Below are 16,526 nucleotides of genomic sequence, written 5' to 3' on the forward strand. Positions count from 1 at the left end.
GCATGTGGATGTGGGGCAGAGCTCCTGTATGTGAACCCTCCCAGGCTCAGTGTTCTGTTTCAGCTCTAAGTAACAGAGCCTATGCTGACCCAGGGTCTACTTGGTGCACACAACCACTCAGGAGGGAGATGTTACTGGGATCTCCATCATACAGCTGAGGAAGTCAAGGTAGAGGCAACTCTGAACTCAGGCCTCAGTACCTCCAGTCTGGGGTTCTGCCCACTGTACCCCAGAGTTGCCAGAATCTATGATCTTGGGATTTTTGTCTGCGCTACACTCTTTAACAAGACAAACATCCATCTATATCTCAAGGAAATTCACCCCCAGAGCCTGTCATCAGCCCAGATGCTCGATCTGTTGGGAGTCACACTTGGCAGTACTTTCAGGGGCCTTTGGGGAACCCTATGGGTCAGAGGACAAGGACCTCCCCTCCCCAGGATGGGTGGCCTTCCAACGTAGGCTGTCGAGGGAGCCCCAGCCCGTCTCCCAGGAACCATCTCACTATCTCACATCACTTACTGACTGAGCAGCCGAGTTCCCGGGGGACAAAGCCAGGGAGAGCCCCTCCCCCTCCTGCTCTTCCTCGCCGTCCTCTGCAGACCCGAGCTCCCTCTCATGCCTCTGTTTTTTCTGGGTCCCAGTAGGCAGAAAATGCTCTTCTTTTCTTTTAGCCATTGGGTCTGAAACATTGAGAAACCCAGAGATGAGAACACACAGGAGCCCCAGCCCCAGCCCTCCCACTTCAAGGCATCCCTTCCTCCCCAACACCAGCACAGAGCCCCCTCCCCTTCTGACCGCTCTGTCAGGAAGTGTTCCCTTCACCAACTGCCCCTCTCAGCCCCACTTTCTGGGTGGGATCCCAACATGACAAAGCCCTCCTTCCCACCACGGTGCACCAGGATGCTGGAAGACTCTCCCTCCGATTCCTCTTCACTGTTTCCTAGCAACGAGTCACTCTTATTTCCAGTTTCCTTGGCAACATAGCACCCTTTCCCCTTCAGCCCTGGACTAGCACTCTCCTTTTCTACCTCTTCTCCCCATAGCCTACTTGTCTCCCTCCTAAAGCCCAGACCTCACCACAGCACTCTGCTACCCCCGCCAAGCTACAATGACTTCCCCAGTGGGGAAGTCCTTCACACTGGGGACAGAGTCAGCCTTGGGCAGCTTAGCCAGCCTCAGCCCACCTGCTGGCAGCTCTCCTGGCAGGGCATCCCTCCTGCCAATGACACTCCTAGCCCTACCCCTCCCTCAGGAGACCTATTTGTGATACATGGTGGGGGGACCCCAACATCAAATTGTCTCAGCCTCCCTAAGAAAATGTCAGTATCTTGAGGGCTTGAATCTTCCTGCCCAGAGACTGAAGGCTGGTCAAGTGAGTAGAAAATGAAGGGGAAGTGTACCTCTGAACCCCTGGCCAGCAATCAATGGGGATTTATGTCTTTTTTTTTTTTTTTTTTACCAGTTATAAGGTAATCCTGAATCAGGCGAAGCTTCTAATCCCTCATCCGTCCTCTTCCTCAGAGCAGTTCCCAGCCTACACTGGGGTCCTCTTCCTAGGCTGTCCCAGTCAAACAGGTCTGGATTTAGGGGCTGCAGGAGAAAATTAACTTATTAAAAATGCAGGCCTTTGTAAAGCAAACACACACTACAAGGAAGTCCAACTTGAAGCAAGTGCGTTTTCCAAGCCTGTGACTGGTCCGCAGCTTGGGTTCTGTTAAGTGCTGGAAACTTGAAGTCCATTCACTGGGCTGTCCCTCCCAGGGGAAGGAGGACTGGCACCGAGCAGCGCCCAAGCAATGTTCCCTGACTGACCAACCCATTCCATGCTCTAAAGGAGAAGGGTCAAACACGAGCCACATTAAAACCTAACTAGGACCCAGGACCAGCCCCACTGATCACCAGGGAACAACTTGGCTATTCTTTGGCGACATGCCAAAGGCTGTGCCAGACAACGTCATCCACCTCAAGAGAAAGAACTTACAGACACAGATCAAAGTGACCGTTTTCACTTTCTTTGGGTTTTTTTTCCTTTTGCTCTGTTTCCTCTTTCACAGCGGGACAATGTGGAATTACGTTTTACATGATTGCCCATGAAGGACCTTTATCAAATTACCTTCTGTCTTAGGGAGGATGGAGGGGAAGGAAGGAGGCACAAAAACTTGGAACCTGAAATCTGATTTAAAAAATTGTCTTTACATTAAGTTGGAAGAAATGAAGTACCATTAAAAGGATAATTGGGAAATGCTTAAAAAAATGCATAAAAATATGATAGAACGTAACATTAATAGGTGCTTTCCTAGGCCAACATGATGATCTCTCCCTCTCCCAGGATTCTATGTATGCTTTCGTGCTGCTCCCCTCTTCAGGTTAAGTCTGACCCCCCCCTGTTCTTGGCCACGGAATGACTGGCTGGATGGAGGGATTGCCTGCAAAGATTTCCAGATCTATTTCCTCCTGGTCCTCTCCTCTCCTCCTCTGCTCTGTCTAACATACAAGTACCTAAGATGGCACCCTTAGACAGAGACTCTGATTAGGGCACTTATCTCCAAGTATGTTTTCTACAACAGAAATAATTCTGGGAGAAACAAGAATGTATTAAATGAGTCTGTGTGCCAGGCACCATGCTCACAATGCAATGTCCACAGAGGGGAAGGCACCAGCAGTTGGTGATGGTGGGCCTGGGATTGAGAAGGGGAGAGACAAGGGGCCAGGAAACAGCAAAATTCCTACTGTCCATTGGTTTCTGAGATAAGAGTGCTGAGGCCCTAACCTAGAACAAATGAAAAGTTCACCAAGATGCCAGGGTGCACCACACAATCTCTACAACCATTATCATTTTGTAGAAATTAAACTCTGGCTACAAAAAGCATCAGACCAGCTCCAATGCCTGAGCTACACCAGGAAATGTCACCAACGAAATGCTGAGAGATGAAGATCCATGTACAATCAATCAACTTATTAGTTAGGCTAAGAGCAACCAGTAAACTGAAGTCACTGGTGTCTCTCAATAACCCAAGACTCGGAGTGAGGGCCCAGAGGGCCTTTTAAACCCAGGTGTGGCTTCCTCCAGATTGGCCTGACAGAACATCATTTAGACCTCCCCAGCAAACCGAGGCAACCCTCGATGGTATGTGGACTGGCCTTCAGGAGCAGATGAACATGCCCCTCTCAGATATTTAAGGAAGGCTAGGGGCTTCATGAGACCCAGTCACCTCTAGTGATCCTGGCTAGAAAACTTAAAACATTGCAATCAGCTTCCCCCAGTTTTCTGGAGACTAAGTCACCCCTAACCTTGATTAGAAGGCAAGAGTTACATGAAGAACATCCAATGAGGAACCCCTACGTGCACTTTTCCCACACCCCTCTCCTGCTCTCTTCTTTATCTGAAATGAGGTATTTGGCTTAGACCCTGACAAGAACAAGCTGAAAGGAGAACCCAAAAGACACTATGAGGATCTGACTGGTAGAGTGAGTCCTTACAGATATGTGAGCCAAGGTTATTTACCACTTGGACACAGAAGCCAAGGTTACGCGCGCTTTATAAATCGGCATTAACTCCAGCATCATTTAACTTCTTTAGACTGGCCTTCATTCTTCACCCCAGATTTGATTCCCACAAAGGGAAAGACCTTCAGATTTATTACCTAAAACTGCTCTATGATCTAAGTTAGCAAGTCATTATATTGATATACGTAAGACATTCCAATTCTAACTGAGAAATTAGGACCTCATGAGCTCTCTTAAACTGCCTGATTTGTGCAGAAAATGAACACTGCAGTTGCAAACACAAATGAAGCCAATTTTCACACTTGCTATGAAAGCGCGCTCAAGGCCTTCGTTTGGACAGTCAGAAGCAGCTCATCTTGCTGCTTTCTCAAGAAAGGTTCAGTTCAGTCATTTGCTCACTCACTCACTCCAGCTGTCCATCCGTTCCTCCAGAAACGCTGCTAGAATCTGAGCACAGAGGAACAACACCTTCTGCGAGTCGGTGACTTTCTGGCCTAAGTCCAACAGCCACAATGAGATACTTATTTTATTCCCATTGTAACAAAATACCCGGGACGGGGCACGCAAAAAGATTAAGTAAATAATTTCACATGGTCCGTGGCTGAGAATGTTCAAATGGACTAGATGTTTCACCCAGATAGACCACTACTTAAAAACCTGCTCTAAACATGGAGGCATATATTTAAGTTACAGCTTACAGGCTTCCCTCGATTTTTAGAGCATGCTCTATGTACTTGAGTTTATCTCAAGGACCTAATCTTACACACAGACAGGGAGAGAAACGAACATTATGCCATGTTATGAATGACTAATTATTAATTTGTGATCCACCCTTTTTCTTTTAAGGCTCAACTCCTGTTAAGGTCCCTAGTCTCTGAAGACCTCATCCTGCTAGGAGTCCTAATTTCTGTTTAGTCTATAAACAGAGTCCCAAGCCTTTGGCTATGGAAAGATACACCAGTCCTGGATCCCCTACGTTAGAGTGTAGGGTGACCCCACACATGAAGGAGTGGAAATGGCCTCCCCTACTCAGATACCTCGAGGTTGGTATTCTCAAGATGAAGTCACACTCTCAACAAGAGGAGCAGAAGCCTTTGAACCCACCTCCTCACTAAATGCCCACCCCTCAGGGGGCAGGCTCACCTGTCAGGGAACTGAGCTCCCTTTCAGAAGGGATTTAAGGCATTTCAGGGTCTTTCTTGGGGCCTTCGGTTGCCAGAGGAAATCAATGAGACCATCAATTTATTGATTGTTGGCTAGCCTAATTAGTAAACTGATGATTCATCACCCAGAGACTATCTGGGGTTTTCATTGCTCACAACACAGAACTACCACTTGGCAGAGGACAAGCCCAAGTACTGGTGGTCTTCACTGTACGGAATAAATGGCAGGCTGTAACTTCGGTGGAATAACTGAAATCTTACATACTTGCATCCTGTTATAGCCACTTGGATGCATTTCAGCCATATCTGAGATAAAGGTTGAATACTGCATCCATATTTTCTACTGACCACCTGCCACAATTACACAGATATCCTAAGGGAAATAATACTCCCTGACTTGGCATCAGTGGCAGGTCAGAGTCATAGAGGCAGCCAGCTGGTATTGACATAACATCACAGCAGGCTGGCTCAGTTCAGTGGGAAAACTTTCTGTTTGAGAGGAAATATCACCGCAGGGAAATCGAGTCAGGAGACTTAGCCCAAGTCTGTGGCAGTTTCCAGATGCCACTCCCAATGATCGCAGCTGGAATCTGACTCAGACTCAGGAGATTTGACTTTTAGTAGCTTGAGGCTGAATAAGGTTTTTGCTATTTTCATGTTACTGCAACAAATCAGCTCGGAATGAAAACGAATCAGGCCTTCCAAAATCACTCAACATTGTTTTCTTTTGCACACTGTACTTCTCAGCCAGTTTAAACTCATCCAGGTCTAAAAGCACTCAATCAAACAACTGTACTCTGTAAATTCACACAGTCAAACATAATCTCTCAGAAGAGACTGGCAGTGACTTGCAGACTAACAGATGGGGATTGTATCTTTGATGGGGTGATAGGATCCCCAATTTTGCCATACACTTCAGCAGCCCAGATCATGGGTGCCTCTGGCCCACCCCACCCACTTAGATAATGGACAGTCCTTTCCCTGGCTCAGGACCCAGCCCTGACTCCTTTATACCTTTCACTCTGGCACTCAGCCCATCCCGGTCTCTTTACCAGCCTTTTTTTATCACAAGTATCAGTCTCACTCTCATCCAGCTGCAGATTCCCCAAGTATCTCACCTGTGCCCTTTGACTGGAAGATGGTTTGAGTGTGTGAATCCATTCCAGGCAGGTATCACCTTGTACCCAGATATTTCAAGGTTCCCAGCAACCCCAAACCACATTACATTAACAAAAGAAAATCTCTACAATTGGGATCTGTTAAGACTAAGTTGGTTAAAGTTGTAACTTCACCACAGACCATTTTAGATATAACTTCATAATTCACAATAAAATGCCCAATTGCATAGGTTTTAACATTATGCCAGTAGTCTCCAAAAACTTGATTAATAATTTTACAAGATCCAAATCAAAAACATTTAAAGTCTCTAATGATATAAAACCACTTCCTTAACTGCATGTCATAAACAATGATTTCCCTGAATTTACAATATAAGGAAATTTAAAAACATATAATAACATTCAAAATAGCATGAATTTAAAGCAAAACTTTAAATATTAACCAGATAATATTCATTTAGCAAATGTATTTCCAAATTATCTTACATAAAACCATTTCTTCTCTGCCACAGGGCCTCTGGAAAGGCATCAGTACAAAACACATTTCATTGACAAACCAAGTAATAAAGAATACATCCACAGGCCAAATGAAATGGCAGCTGAATCTCACAGGATAATTACTGGGGAAAACAGACACATACATACATACATGTATGTATACAAGGCTTTTCTGGCTTAGGGTCACAGCTATTAGCTGGAGGTCAGTTCAAGATGTGCCAGGCTAAACATGATTAGCCACTGTGGTTAAAATACCTTGTTCTATCCGCAGGGCTTGGAAGATCTTAAAATTCTGCAGTGCACAGACGAGGACTTCTCAGAGCAATTTCTGAGGTCAAGTTCACAGCAAGAACATGAACATTCCTGATGGGGGTTGGATAGGAAGCCCTAAAAGCTCCTGCCTTTCCCACATGGCCCAGTGAATTCTTCGGTTGTGGTCCTCAGAGTCTGCACCTGGCCCCACCCTAGACCACCACTCGATTCTATCTGTCCCCGCACTACCTGGCCATTCCTAGATCACAGTCATCTTCCCACAGTCTTGTGTATAAAAAGGTCCATCTTGCCTCCATTAAAGTGCTTGAATCCATAAGTCTGGCCCGTTTGTCAATACAAGTCAGTACAACTTGTGAACCACAAATGCTCAGATTCTTAAAACTCAGCCAATAATGAGGATTCTTAAAATCTCACCCACCTCCAACCTATGTCTCAACGAACCTTGCCTCTGACGGAAAGAAGGCTTGGGTCAAATCCATTTGAGGTAGGACCTGTCTTGTTTGCTCCTGAATTTGGGGGTTCTCAGCACCCCCTAGACCTCGACAATTACCTGTTGTGTTTCTAAAGGAACAGTTCAAACAAATGTATGATGTCATTTCAAAAATGGTATATATGTAACCCACAAGAACCCAGATTTAAAAACCATCTGAATTATCTAATTATTGCCAGGCACACTACTTTTACCCATACTACAAAGGGATAAATGGAGCTAGATCACATTTTCCCAACGCTTTGTCTTAATGCCAAACAGAACAATTTTTCACTTGTCCTAAGTCCCACCACAGAAGAACATAGTCCACTTCAAAGGAGGCTAGAATTAATTTGCTAACACCTAGACCTACTGCCCAAATGGTATCAGAGCCAATCACAAATCCTATATCGTTATATTTTTGAAGGCCCATTTATTTCAAGCAATTCACATTATAAAACTCACTTTTTATTTTATTATATCTTTCTCCAGCTAAACTACTGCCAAAGATTTAAAGCAGCAGATGCTCATTTTTTGGGCACCGACTCCCCCAAGGATTCTGATAGGTGAGCACATCTTGACGTACTTTTCTGGACAAAACCAAATCTGGATTTATAATCCCTAGTGGGAAGACTTAAAAGGAGCCCCAGGGGTGGCATTCCCAGCTTCTCTAACCTTTTCTCTAGGTCCTCTAGCTGGATCAATTCTCCATCCTCTTCCCTGACCTGAGGATTTTCAGACCCCACCCCCACTCCCGCTCCCTGCCAGTAGCCTCTGGTCTTGTCTCAATTCAGGTCACTTTGGTGTGGACTGCAGGAGAGCTGCAATGCTGGGAGCACCAGGCCTGGAGGCAGGAAGGCCCCTGGCCCCAGACTCTTCCTCCTGGTGTGTGCCCCTGGGCAAGTCACTTCACCCTCTTTGCCTCAGTTTCCTCATCTGTCAAATGAGCTAGAGAAAAACATGCCAAAGCCCCAATGGGGCCCCAGAAAATCAGGCCCAACTGAACAACAACCCGGACAGGCAGTCCTGGCTGATGTGATCTCTAACCCCAACATTCCTGGGCCCTAGAGGCCCAGCCCACCATCACCATCGCCATCACCATCACTAGCCCTCCTCCTGGGCCCTGGAGGCCTAGCCACCATCGCTGCCCAGCCTCCCTGCTCAGCCAGCCCTCCTCCTGGGCTCTGGAGGCCCAGCCACCATCGCTGTGCAGCTTCCCTGCTCAGCCAGCCCTCCTCCTGGGCCCTAGAGGCCCAGCCCACCATCGCCATTGCCATCACCATCACTAGCCCTCCTCCTGGGCCCTGAAGGCCCAGCCACCATCACTGTCCAGCCTCCCTGCTCAGCTGGCCCTCCTCCTCCTGGGCTCTGGAGCCCCAGACACCATCACTGTCCAGCCTCCCTGCTCAGCTGGCCCTCCTCCTCCTGGGCTCTGGAGCCCCAGACACCATCACTGTCCAGCCTCCCTGCTCAGCTGGCCCTCCTCCTCCTGGGCTCTGGAGGCCCAGCCACCATCACTGTCCAGCCTCCCTGCTCAGCTGGCCCTCCTCCTCCTGGGCTCTGGAGGCCCAGCCACCATCACTGTCCAGCCTCCCTGCTCAGCTGGCCCTCCTCCTCCTGGGCTCTGGAGGCCCAGCCACCATCACTGTCCAGCCTCCCTGCTCAGCTGGCCCTCCTCCTCCTGGGCTCTGGAGGCCCAGCCACCATCACTGTCCAGCCTCCCTGCTCAGCTGGCCCTCCTCCTCCTGGGCTCTGGAGCCCCAGACACCATCACTGTCCAGCCTCCCTGCTCAGCTGGCCCTCCTCCTCCTGGGCTCTGGAGGCCCAGCCACCATCACTGTCCAGCCTCCCTGCTCAGCTGGCCCTCCTCCTCCTGGGCTCTGGAGGCCCAGCCACCATCACTGTCCAGCCTCCCTGCTCAGCTGGCCCTCCTCCTCCTGGGCCCTGAAGGCCCAGCTGCCATCACTGGCCCTCCCGGCCCCCCTGCTCAGCCGGCCCTCCTCCTGGGCTCTGGAGGCCACCCTCCCAGGGCCATTCTAGCCGTTCCCAGTCCTGCTGTAAAAAAAGAATCCTCGGACGCAGAGGACAAGTCAGAGGAGAGACCCCATGGTCGAGGGGGAGGCCGAGGGGGCGGCGGTCTCGAGCCCTCTGCCCACCCCGCCAGGCCCATTTCCTCCAAGCCCCGGCACCACGAGCTGCTGGGTCCAATGTGGCCCTGGGAGGTCTCCAGGGCCTGGGGTAAAGTTAAGGGAATCTGAAGAGCTTCTCTGGCCCAGCTTTGGCCCCGCCCACAACCCGAGTCACGTGGGCCCGTGGGGGCGGAGCTGAAGGGAGGCAGGGCAGGATGAGAGAAGTAGATAGTCTGGGGGCCCTGGGCAGGGAAGGTCGGGGGGGCCCCCCTAGGCGGGGCTCTCACCATCAGGGACCCCTTCACTTCCTAGTGGGAGGCTGCGGGCCAGGAGCACGCACACCTCCCGCAGGGCCAGCCTACACCACAGGTCGGGCAGAAACTCCCCCTTGGGGGACAACTGTCAGCTTGGGGCCAAGAGCATGGGGGAGGGGACTGCGGTGGGGGCCCCCCAACTGTCAGAGGAGCGTCCCCCGAGATTCTGGGCTTTGTGCAGCCACAAGGCCGGTGGGGCTGGCCTGGGGGTGGGGATGGGGGCTGGACCTGTCCGGTGGCCAGAGATGGGAGGACAGCACACAGTGTAACAGTGATAAGGCAGGAGGCGAAGCCCCAAGGCCAGGGACCTGCCGCCCCCGCACACCTCCCCTGGGGCTGAGGACGCTGCCCTCCCATCTGTGCCAAGAGAAGTGGGGGGGGGGGTGCCCCGATCAGCACCAAGCCCAGCCCTCCCTCCCAGCCTTTGCCTTTCTCATGCTGTTTCCAGCCTCCAGGAGGGGGCTGCTCCCCCCAAGGGGCCGGGACTGCCTTTGACGGACCCTCACTTACAGCAGGTGCTCACTACGTGCTCGCAGACCCGCCCCACCAGTCCCCCGAAGAGCCACGGACCCTCCGGCCCACCCGGGGGGAGGGGGGCTCCGTCCTGTCCCCCCTCCGCGCCTTTTCTCAGGCTGTACTCCGGGACTGGCCTAGCTCCATCCCCACCTAAGTGTACGTGGTCCACCCGCCCCGGCCGGGATAACTTGAACTTGACCCCGGGGCCCAAGCCCCCCTTCTCCCTGCTCCTACCTGGCGGGAGGACTCCCGAGGAGCCGCGGCGCGGAGGTCGGCGGCGGGGCCGAGCCGCCGGGATGGGGGTGGCGCAGGTGCCCGGGCCTTCCCGCCCACGAGAGCCCGCGGCTCAGGCTCCCCACGGAGCCCCAGAGAGTAGCGGCTGAGAGGTAGAAATCCTGCAGCGAACTCCCGCGGAAGGGGAGGGGCCGAAGCTCGCTCCGCGCCTGCGCAGTTGCCGCTCCGCCGCGCCCGGCCCCCTCCCGAGCCTCTGCGGGGGAGGGGCGAGTCCCGCGATTCCTCGAGCGAGGCCGGACGGGGACAACACCGCGCCTGCGCCCCACAGGGCGGGCCGTCAGGGGGCGGGGCAAGAGAACGGCGCTTCCGATTGGCGGGAGGGGCCGCCCGTCCGCGCAGGGGCGGGGCCTGGCGCCAGCGCCAATTTAGAAAGGGGAAGCGTGCGCCGGCCCTGTCCGGAGGCCTCCGCGCCCGCGCCCGACTGCGCCCCGGGGGTAAGTGAGGTCCGGGGTCCGAGAGCGGGGACGGCGCCCCGGGGGAGGGGGAGCGTGACGGGGCGGCCGAGAGCGGGCCTCGGGCCTCGGGCCTCGCCGCCGGGATGGGGGGGGGGGGACGCCGCGGGCCTGGAGCCCCGCCCCCTCGGCACCACGTGACCGCGCGAGCCCAGGGCCGCCCAGGTTCCAAGCCCGGGAAGGGCCTGCGGGTTTTATCTGAGGGCAGCCCGGCCCGGCCCGGCTTGGAGGGACGCTGGACCAGGAGAACGTCTGACTCCCAGGGGGCTGAGGTTTGGGCGGGTGAAGGGCCTCTGGTTACCGGGAGTGACAGCCGGTGCCCCTGCCCGGGTGCCCCGTGCGCGGACCTGCCTGCGGCAGATGGTGCCAGGGATGCCCCTTACACTCGCCACGGCCCGCAGCGTCCTCTGGGAGTCCTGGGCCTCTGCCTGGCACTGCCCCCTTGGTGGTCTGTGTCCCCCATCCAGGGAAGCGGCCCGGCCCGCGCTGTTGGGGATACAAGGTGACAGTGAAGGCATCCCAGCTCTCAGCCACTTTTACCCCGATACGGGAGACAGAACCGTAGTAAGGACACGCAGGATACACCCAAAGAGAACGAGCAATGCCTTCATCAAGGGTTGTGGGGGTGTCTGAAGAGAGGGGCCCTGACACGGAGGAGGAGGGGGAGCAGGAAGACGAGGTGTGGGTTTGGCTGGATCGCAGAAGGGCCGTCATGTCCCTTGGGCTGGGCTTGCCAAGGACTTCAGAAGCTCCTAGTCTCTATTTCATCCAGGGGGCACCAGGAATGACCTGGCTGAGAGTGCCTTGGGTCCGTGTGCCTCAAGCTACAGTGTAGGGGTGCCCCGTCCTGGGAGGGCCCTGAGGCAGAGTCCAGTCTAGGCTCTGGGGAGAGGGGATGTAAACCCGAGCTAAGGGAGCCGCTGTGTGAGCGCAGGAGATGGACCGGGAGACTGAGCATGAGCAATGAGCCAGGTAGGAAGACCTGGAGAGGATCATAAGAGCGGCCAGGAGGAGAGGCGGTCCGGACTCGGGATGGTCGGCCAAGACGTTTCCCACCCCCAGTGACTGAGTGCTCCTTTTGGAGAGGGCAACTTCAGTGATGAGGACGGCAGGCAGCTGCAGTGAGGAATGAGCGATAGAAGTGGACGGGTCTTTTCTGAGGAGTATGGCCGAGAAAGTGAAAAGCTGTAGGCTGGTAGCGGAGCGGCTGCTGGGTGAAGCTGTTCCTCTGATGGGAGACCGGGGAAGAGCTCCTCTCCAAATCTCCATTTGAGACCAACTGTCTCTCCCTCCCACCAGGCTGCACACCCTCCTCCTCATCAATACTCTGCTCTTCCAGTGAGGCCGGCCCTCTGCCTCAAGCCCCCAAATCTCTTTTGGAGGAGAGGATCTAGTCCAGTCTTCTCCACCAGCTGGTTTGCTTTTGGTATCTTTGGCCCTGTCCATCACCCCCTACCCCTTAGCTTCCTTTTGTGCTCTGTCCGTGCCTCGGCCCTAGACCCAGGTCCTGCCTCCAGCTCCCTCCCTGCAGCCACAGTCCAGGGAAGAAAGCCTTGTGGACATGCTGGTGGACACGAAGTGTTGACCAAGGGCTCTGGTGCCTGCCTGTTGGAAGGGAAGAAGGCTGCTAGGTAGTGAAAGGCATGAGAAAGGGACCTTAATAAAGCATTTGCAGAGGGGACACAGAAAGCAGCTGCCTTGCTGAGAAAGCACTCATGGAGGCTCCTTTCCCAAGCCCAGGTGGCTTTGGGGCATTGACTTTTCATTTTCCTCCCCTCAGGGTTCTTGAGGACCTTGAAGGGCTGGGGGTGGGGGTGGGGATTTAATTAGCCTTTAGAATGGTGGCAATAGCCAACTAGTCAAGTAGAAGTACTGGCTCCCCCAGAGGAGCAGGGGTATGAGGTTGGAGAGGCCCTATGGCACAGGAGTTCCTGGCTCCTCCATCGTAGAGCTGCCCTGAGTGACTTCTTAGGTGTGGGATGGCTTTCTGCCAGGCTCCTCGTAGAGTGTTGAGCCGCCCTTCCCCTGTGTAGCCCCCTTGTTCTCAGACCCTCGACATGGACGCCCTGACAGCAGCCACTGTTATGGGGGCACTGCTAGGATGCACATGAGAACAGTTCCCCAGGTTATCCCCTGGCCAAGGGCAGCCGAGATAGGGGCTCCCTCTCCCCTCCTCTATCCTCCTCACGGCCTTGGCTGGGCTCCTTGTTGGAGTTGGTCATTGATCCAAGGCCTTTGGGGGGTGGGGCAACCTCAATCCCGTTTCCATGCGAGGACATTCCATGTCATCCCCCGGCTCTTACTCCTTTCACACTAACGAAGGACTTTCTTCACCTAGCTTGGTTGGTGCAAGGATTCCATTGAGCTTTTCTGGTAAGGGAACCAGATAAATTGTGTCTTATCAGCCACTTTCCATGTGTCCCAGTGATGACTCATGGTTACTCTTACTCTTATCTCTTTCTTCACTGTGGGGTGTAAGGTCCTACTTTCTTATGTCTGTTCACTGTTCTCCATGGTCTTGAAATGTCTTAATTGTCGATCATTGAATTTATGCTGAATTTTTTAACTGAGCACTAGTAAAGGGGAGGTAAGGCACCTGCCTCCTTTTTATGACCTTTTCCAAGTGATGACTAGATTTCTTATCTGGAACCATTGAATACTTCTGTTAAACAGCTTTCCTACCTTCAGTGCTTGGAGATCAGCACAAGAAGACCAGAATGGGGGTGAACGATCTGTGGCCGATTTTGGAGCCTGTTAAGCAGCACACCCCTCTCCGGAGCCTGCAGGGGAAAACACTTGCAGTTGATCTGAGTCTCTGGGTGTGTGAAGCACTTACAGTCAGAAAGATGATTGGCACCATTGTCAAGCCCCACCTCAGGTGCGTGTGGGTTTGTGGTCCCCACATCCGCCTACCATGGCCATGGCTCTCAGGTCTCACTGGTTCTATTGGGTGTGGCACCCCTGGATTTCCTGCTCCTCATTCAGGAGATGACATATGAGAAGAGAGGTGAATGTTTCACTGCACGCTAATTCTATGTCCTCCTGATCTGCCTGGCCACTGGACCCAGATGGCTCTGGAGAAGGTGAGGCTGGTGGCTTTGCTCAGCCTTGCCTCACTTCAATCCAGTTCTCTTGGAGGTCATGGCATTAGCTTCCTGATGTCATGGTCCTCTTCGAGAACAAAGGACAAACAGCCGTTCCACGGTGGGCCCTGTGTGAGGAACACACACGGAACATTCCCAGGCTGCAAGGGGCACACGACAGGGACACATGGAGCTGAATCTACAGTATAAATAAAGTCGATCCAAAACCATTTCCTGGGGTGGAGGGGTCAAGAGATACCTTGTTTGAGGCGGGTTTCCGCACCTCTGATAGCAGGGAATGCCTGGGGCCAAGTGGATGGGAGGGACAGGAAGATCTGATGGGGATGGGCAAAGCCTCGGAGCATTCATTTAAGCTTGTTTGTACTGGTCAGGAACTTGTTTTTTCGGGTCTCCTCTCTGACTTTAATGGGAGTAAGACTGCTCTTTGTCACGGAAGGTGACGCTCCCAAGCTGAAAGCGGACGTGATGAGCAAAAGGAATGAGGTGCGCTACGGGCCCCCCCAAAACCGGGCCCACAGGCCTACAAGATCCTCCTTCAAAGCCATCTTAAAAGAGGTGAGCAGCCAAACCAGCGTCCTGTCTGTCCTATCTGACCCCCACATCTGATCATTGGGGAAAAACACTTGCTAAATTGGGTTTTCTAGCATCAAGTTTTCCATGGTATCTGTCTACTGAAGAGAGCCTCAGTGTGGTGAGATGGTGACTCAGAGCAAGGTGGGCTTTGGTCAAGCTCGATGCATTATTGTCTGTCTTCTCGTACTTAAACTGGTAAAAGGTTACTGCTTCTTACACTAAGCAACCCCTTCTCCATATGGATGAGACTTCTCTGTATTTTCCATTTGACGTGATTTTTATACTGTTACCTGAAACAGGGAATGTGCCGGTTGTTATTACAGAAAATCATAATTACTACCAAATACCCCATGGCACTTCCTGTCTAATACTAGGGATTCGACTCTTCCTTTGGGGGAATTTCCTTCCTACCACTCCATTTGTTACAAAAGGTCTCTTTCTAACAACCTCAACCACTGCTGATGCGCTTCTCAGGCTGAGCCCCTTGGCTTAGTTTAGGTAAAGAGAAGTGAGGAGGCAGAAGCAGGTCCTAGTGATCATTCAGTGGTGTAAAAAAAATTATACTGTTACAAAGATTGCCTGCCTTAACTTTTAGGTGAGCATTTGACTTTTTCATGCCAGAACACCCAGAGCTAGCATGGGGAGGGAGTCAGAAACTAGGGTAGGTCGAGAGACTTACCCAACATCGCCTAGAGCGTATTCTCTGGCAAAAGGCAGTAAGATGATCAGTCAGCTTTCACCATGGCCCTTGGTGGGTGGACAGCATGAGTCCAAGTGTCATGGCGACATGAGAAATGGAAGATTGCTGGTCATGTGCTAAGCTCATTGAGAAGTCTTTAGGTGTTAACATTGAATCGGAAGAACATGATGTTGTAATTGAGGTCACTGTCATTCAGAGACTGTGGAAACTACCTGTTTACTTATCCATCAGTCAGTCTTTCTCTCATCTGTTCCTCTCTCCATACCATCCATCTGTATTCTCTCCATCCATCTATATTTTCTATCATCCATCCATCTAGATCATCTGTCTGTATTATCATCTGTCATTCTGATCGAGATCATCTGTCGGTAATCTCTGTATTTGGAGTTTGTATATTCTTAAAAGATAACTTTTAAACTTAACAAATTGCTGCCTCTTTGGGTGTCCTAATCCCTGGAGAAGTATCTTTCAGGAGACAAGCTAGTACATACAGGAGGCACTTAATAAATGCTTATTGGCAGATTGATGAAAGCAGGCCCTGACTTTAGCCGATTCTGTTCTTAGTGCCTCGACATGTTGGAGTGTTTGGGAATTCCATGGGTTCAAGCAGCGGGAGAAGCTGAGGCCATGTGTGCTTATCTCGATGCCCATGGCTACGTGGATGGGTGTCTCACCAGCGACGGAGACGCTTTCCTTTATGGGGCACGAACTGTTTATCGGAACTTCACTATGAATACAAAGGTACATATTTTTCTTTATGTATGTTTTCAAAAATTGGTTTTTTAAACTGATTATTGCCAAGTGATTTAGATGGAGGGGGTGGGAAGGATATGTGGCTTTCCATGTTGTTCCAGCTCCTGAGGCACCCTCCAAGCCAGATGGGTCTATAGGCAGCCATGGTGTGTGGCCCCCAGCAGGCAGGTCCCTTGTCAGAGAGCTTCCTGTTTGGGTGTCCTCTGTCCAAGTGAAATCACATCCCCGGTGCCCTCAGCTGCCCATTCCTGGGTACAGTGTGCAAGTAAATTGCCAGCTGCACGTGCTTGGCCCTTTTCTCCATAGATGTGTCTTTAGCCCTTGCAGTGATAGAGGCCAGTGAAGATGTCGATTATATGATCCAGAAAGTTCTTCAGTAGCTGGTCCACAAGGACCTTGGCTGTGCGCCCAAGATGCCTGCATGTGCCTCTCACATCATGACTGTGTGTGACCCTCCTTGAGCAGGTTAGTCTGCTCCCCCAGGCTTCACCATCCTCATCTAGAGAAGTGAGGCTTCTTTACTGCTGTTATGCTCTGGACCCCTTCGGTAGACACTCTTGGCCCCAGGACAGGATGGTCCTCCCTTCTCTCTCTGACATTATGATTTTATTTGTTTCTTCTCCATGCTCACATATGTGCGTACAGCCAGCTCTGTACAATATT

General features: G+C 52.1%; 2 protein-coding genes across 4 annotated transcripts in view; one reads left to right on the top strand and one right to left on the bottom strand.

Moving 5' to 3' along the window:
* SMC6 (structural maintenance of chromosomes 6) overlaps window positions 1-10,504 on the bottom strand; it is a 50,944-nt gene extending 40,440 nt beyond the window's left edge. The window contains exons 1-3 of the mRNA XM_072643998.1: window positions 10,222-10,504; window positions 1,460-1,590; window positions 520-680 (exon numbers count right to left, since the gene is read on the bottom strand). Of these exons, the coding sequence (XP_072500099.1) occupies window positions 520-675 (156 nt within the window). The 5' untranslated portion in view covers window positions 676-680; window positions 1,460-1,590; window positions 10,222-10,504. The remainder of the gene's footprint in view (window positions 1-519; window positions 681-1,459; window positions 1,591-10,221) is intronic.
* Window positions 10,505-10,609: 105 nt separating this feature from the next.
* Window positions 10,610-16,526, top strand: part of GEN1 (GEN1 Holliday junction 5' flap endonuclease) — a 31,921-nt gene continuing 26,004 nt past the window's right edge. The window contains exons 1-4 of one of the 3 annotated variants that reach the window (XM_072644244.1): window positions 10,610-10,715; window positions 13,407-13,611; window positions 14,209-14,392; window positions 15,675-15,851. In XM_072644244.1, coding sequence (XP_072500345.1) covers window positions 13,451-13,611; window positions 14,209-14,392; window positions 15,675-15,851 — 522 coding nt within the window. In that variant the 5' untranslated portion in view covers window positions 10,610-10,715; window positions 13,407-13,450. Of the gene's footprint in view, window positions 10,716-12,888; window positions 13,107-13,406; window positions 13,612-14,208; window positions 14,393-15,674; window positions 15,852-16,526 lie in introns of those variants that run through there. The other 2 variants (XM_072644100.1, XM_072644167.1) reach the window with 2 other exon arrangements.

Source organism: Notamacropus eugenii, chromosome 1 (assembly GCF_028372415.1).
Source record: "Notamacropus eugenii isolate mMacEug1 chromosome 1, mMacEug1.pri_v2, whole genome shotgun sequence".
NCBI classification, from domain to species: Eukaryota; Metazoa; Chordata; class Mammalia; order Diprotodontia; family Macropodidae; genus Notamacropus; species Notamacropus eugenii.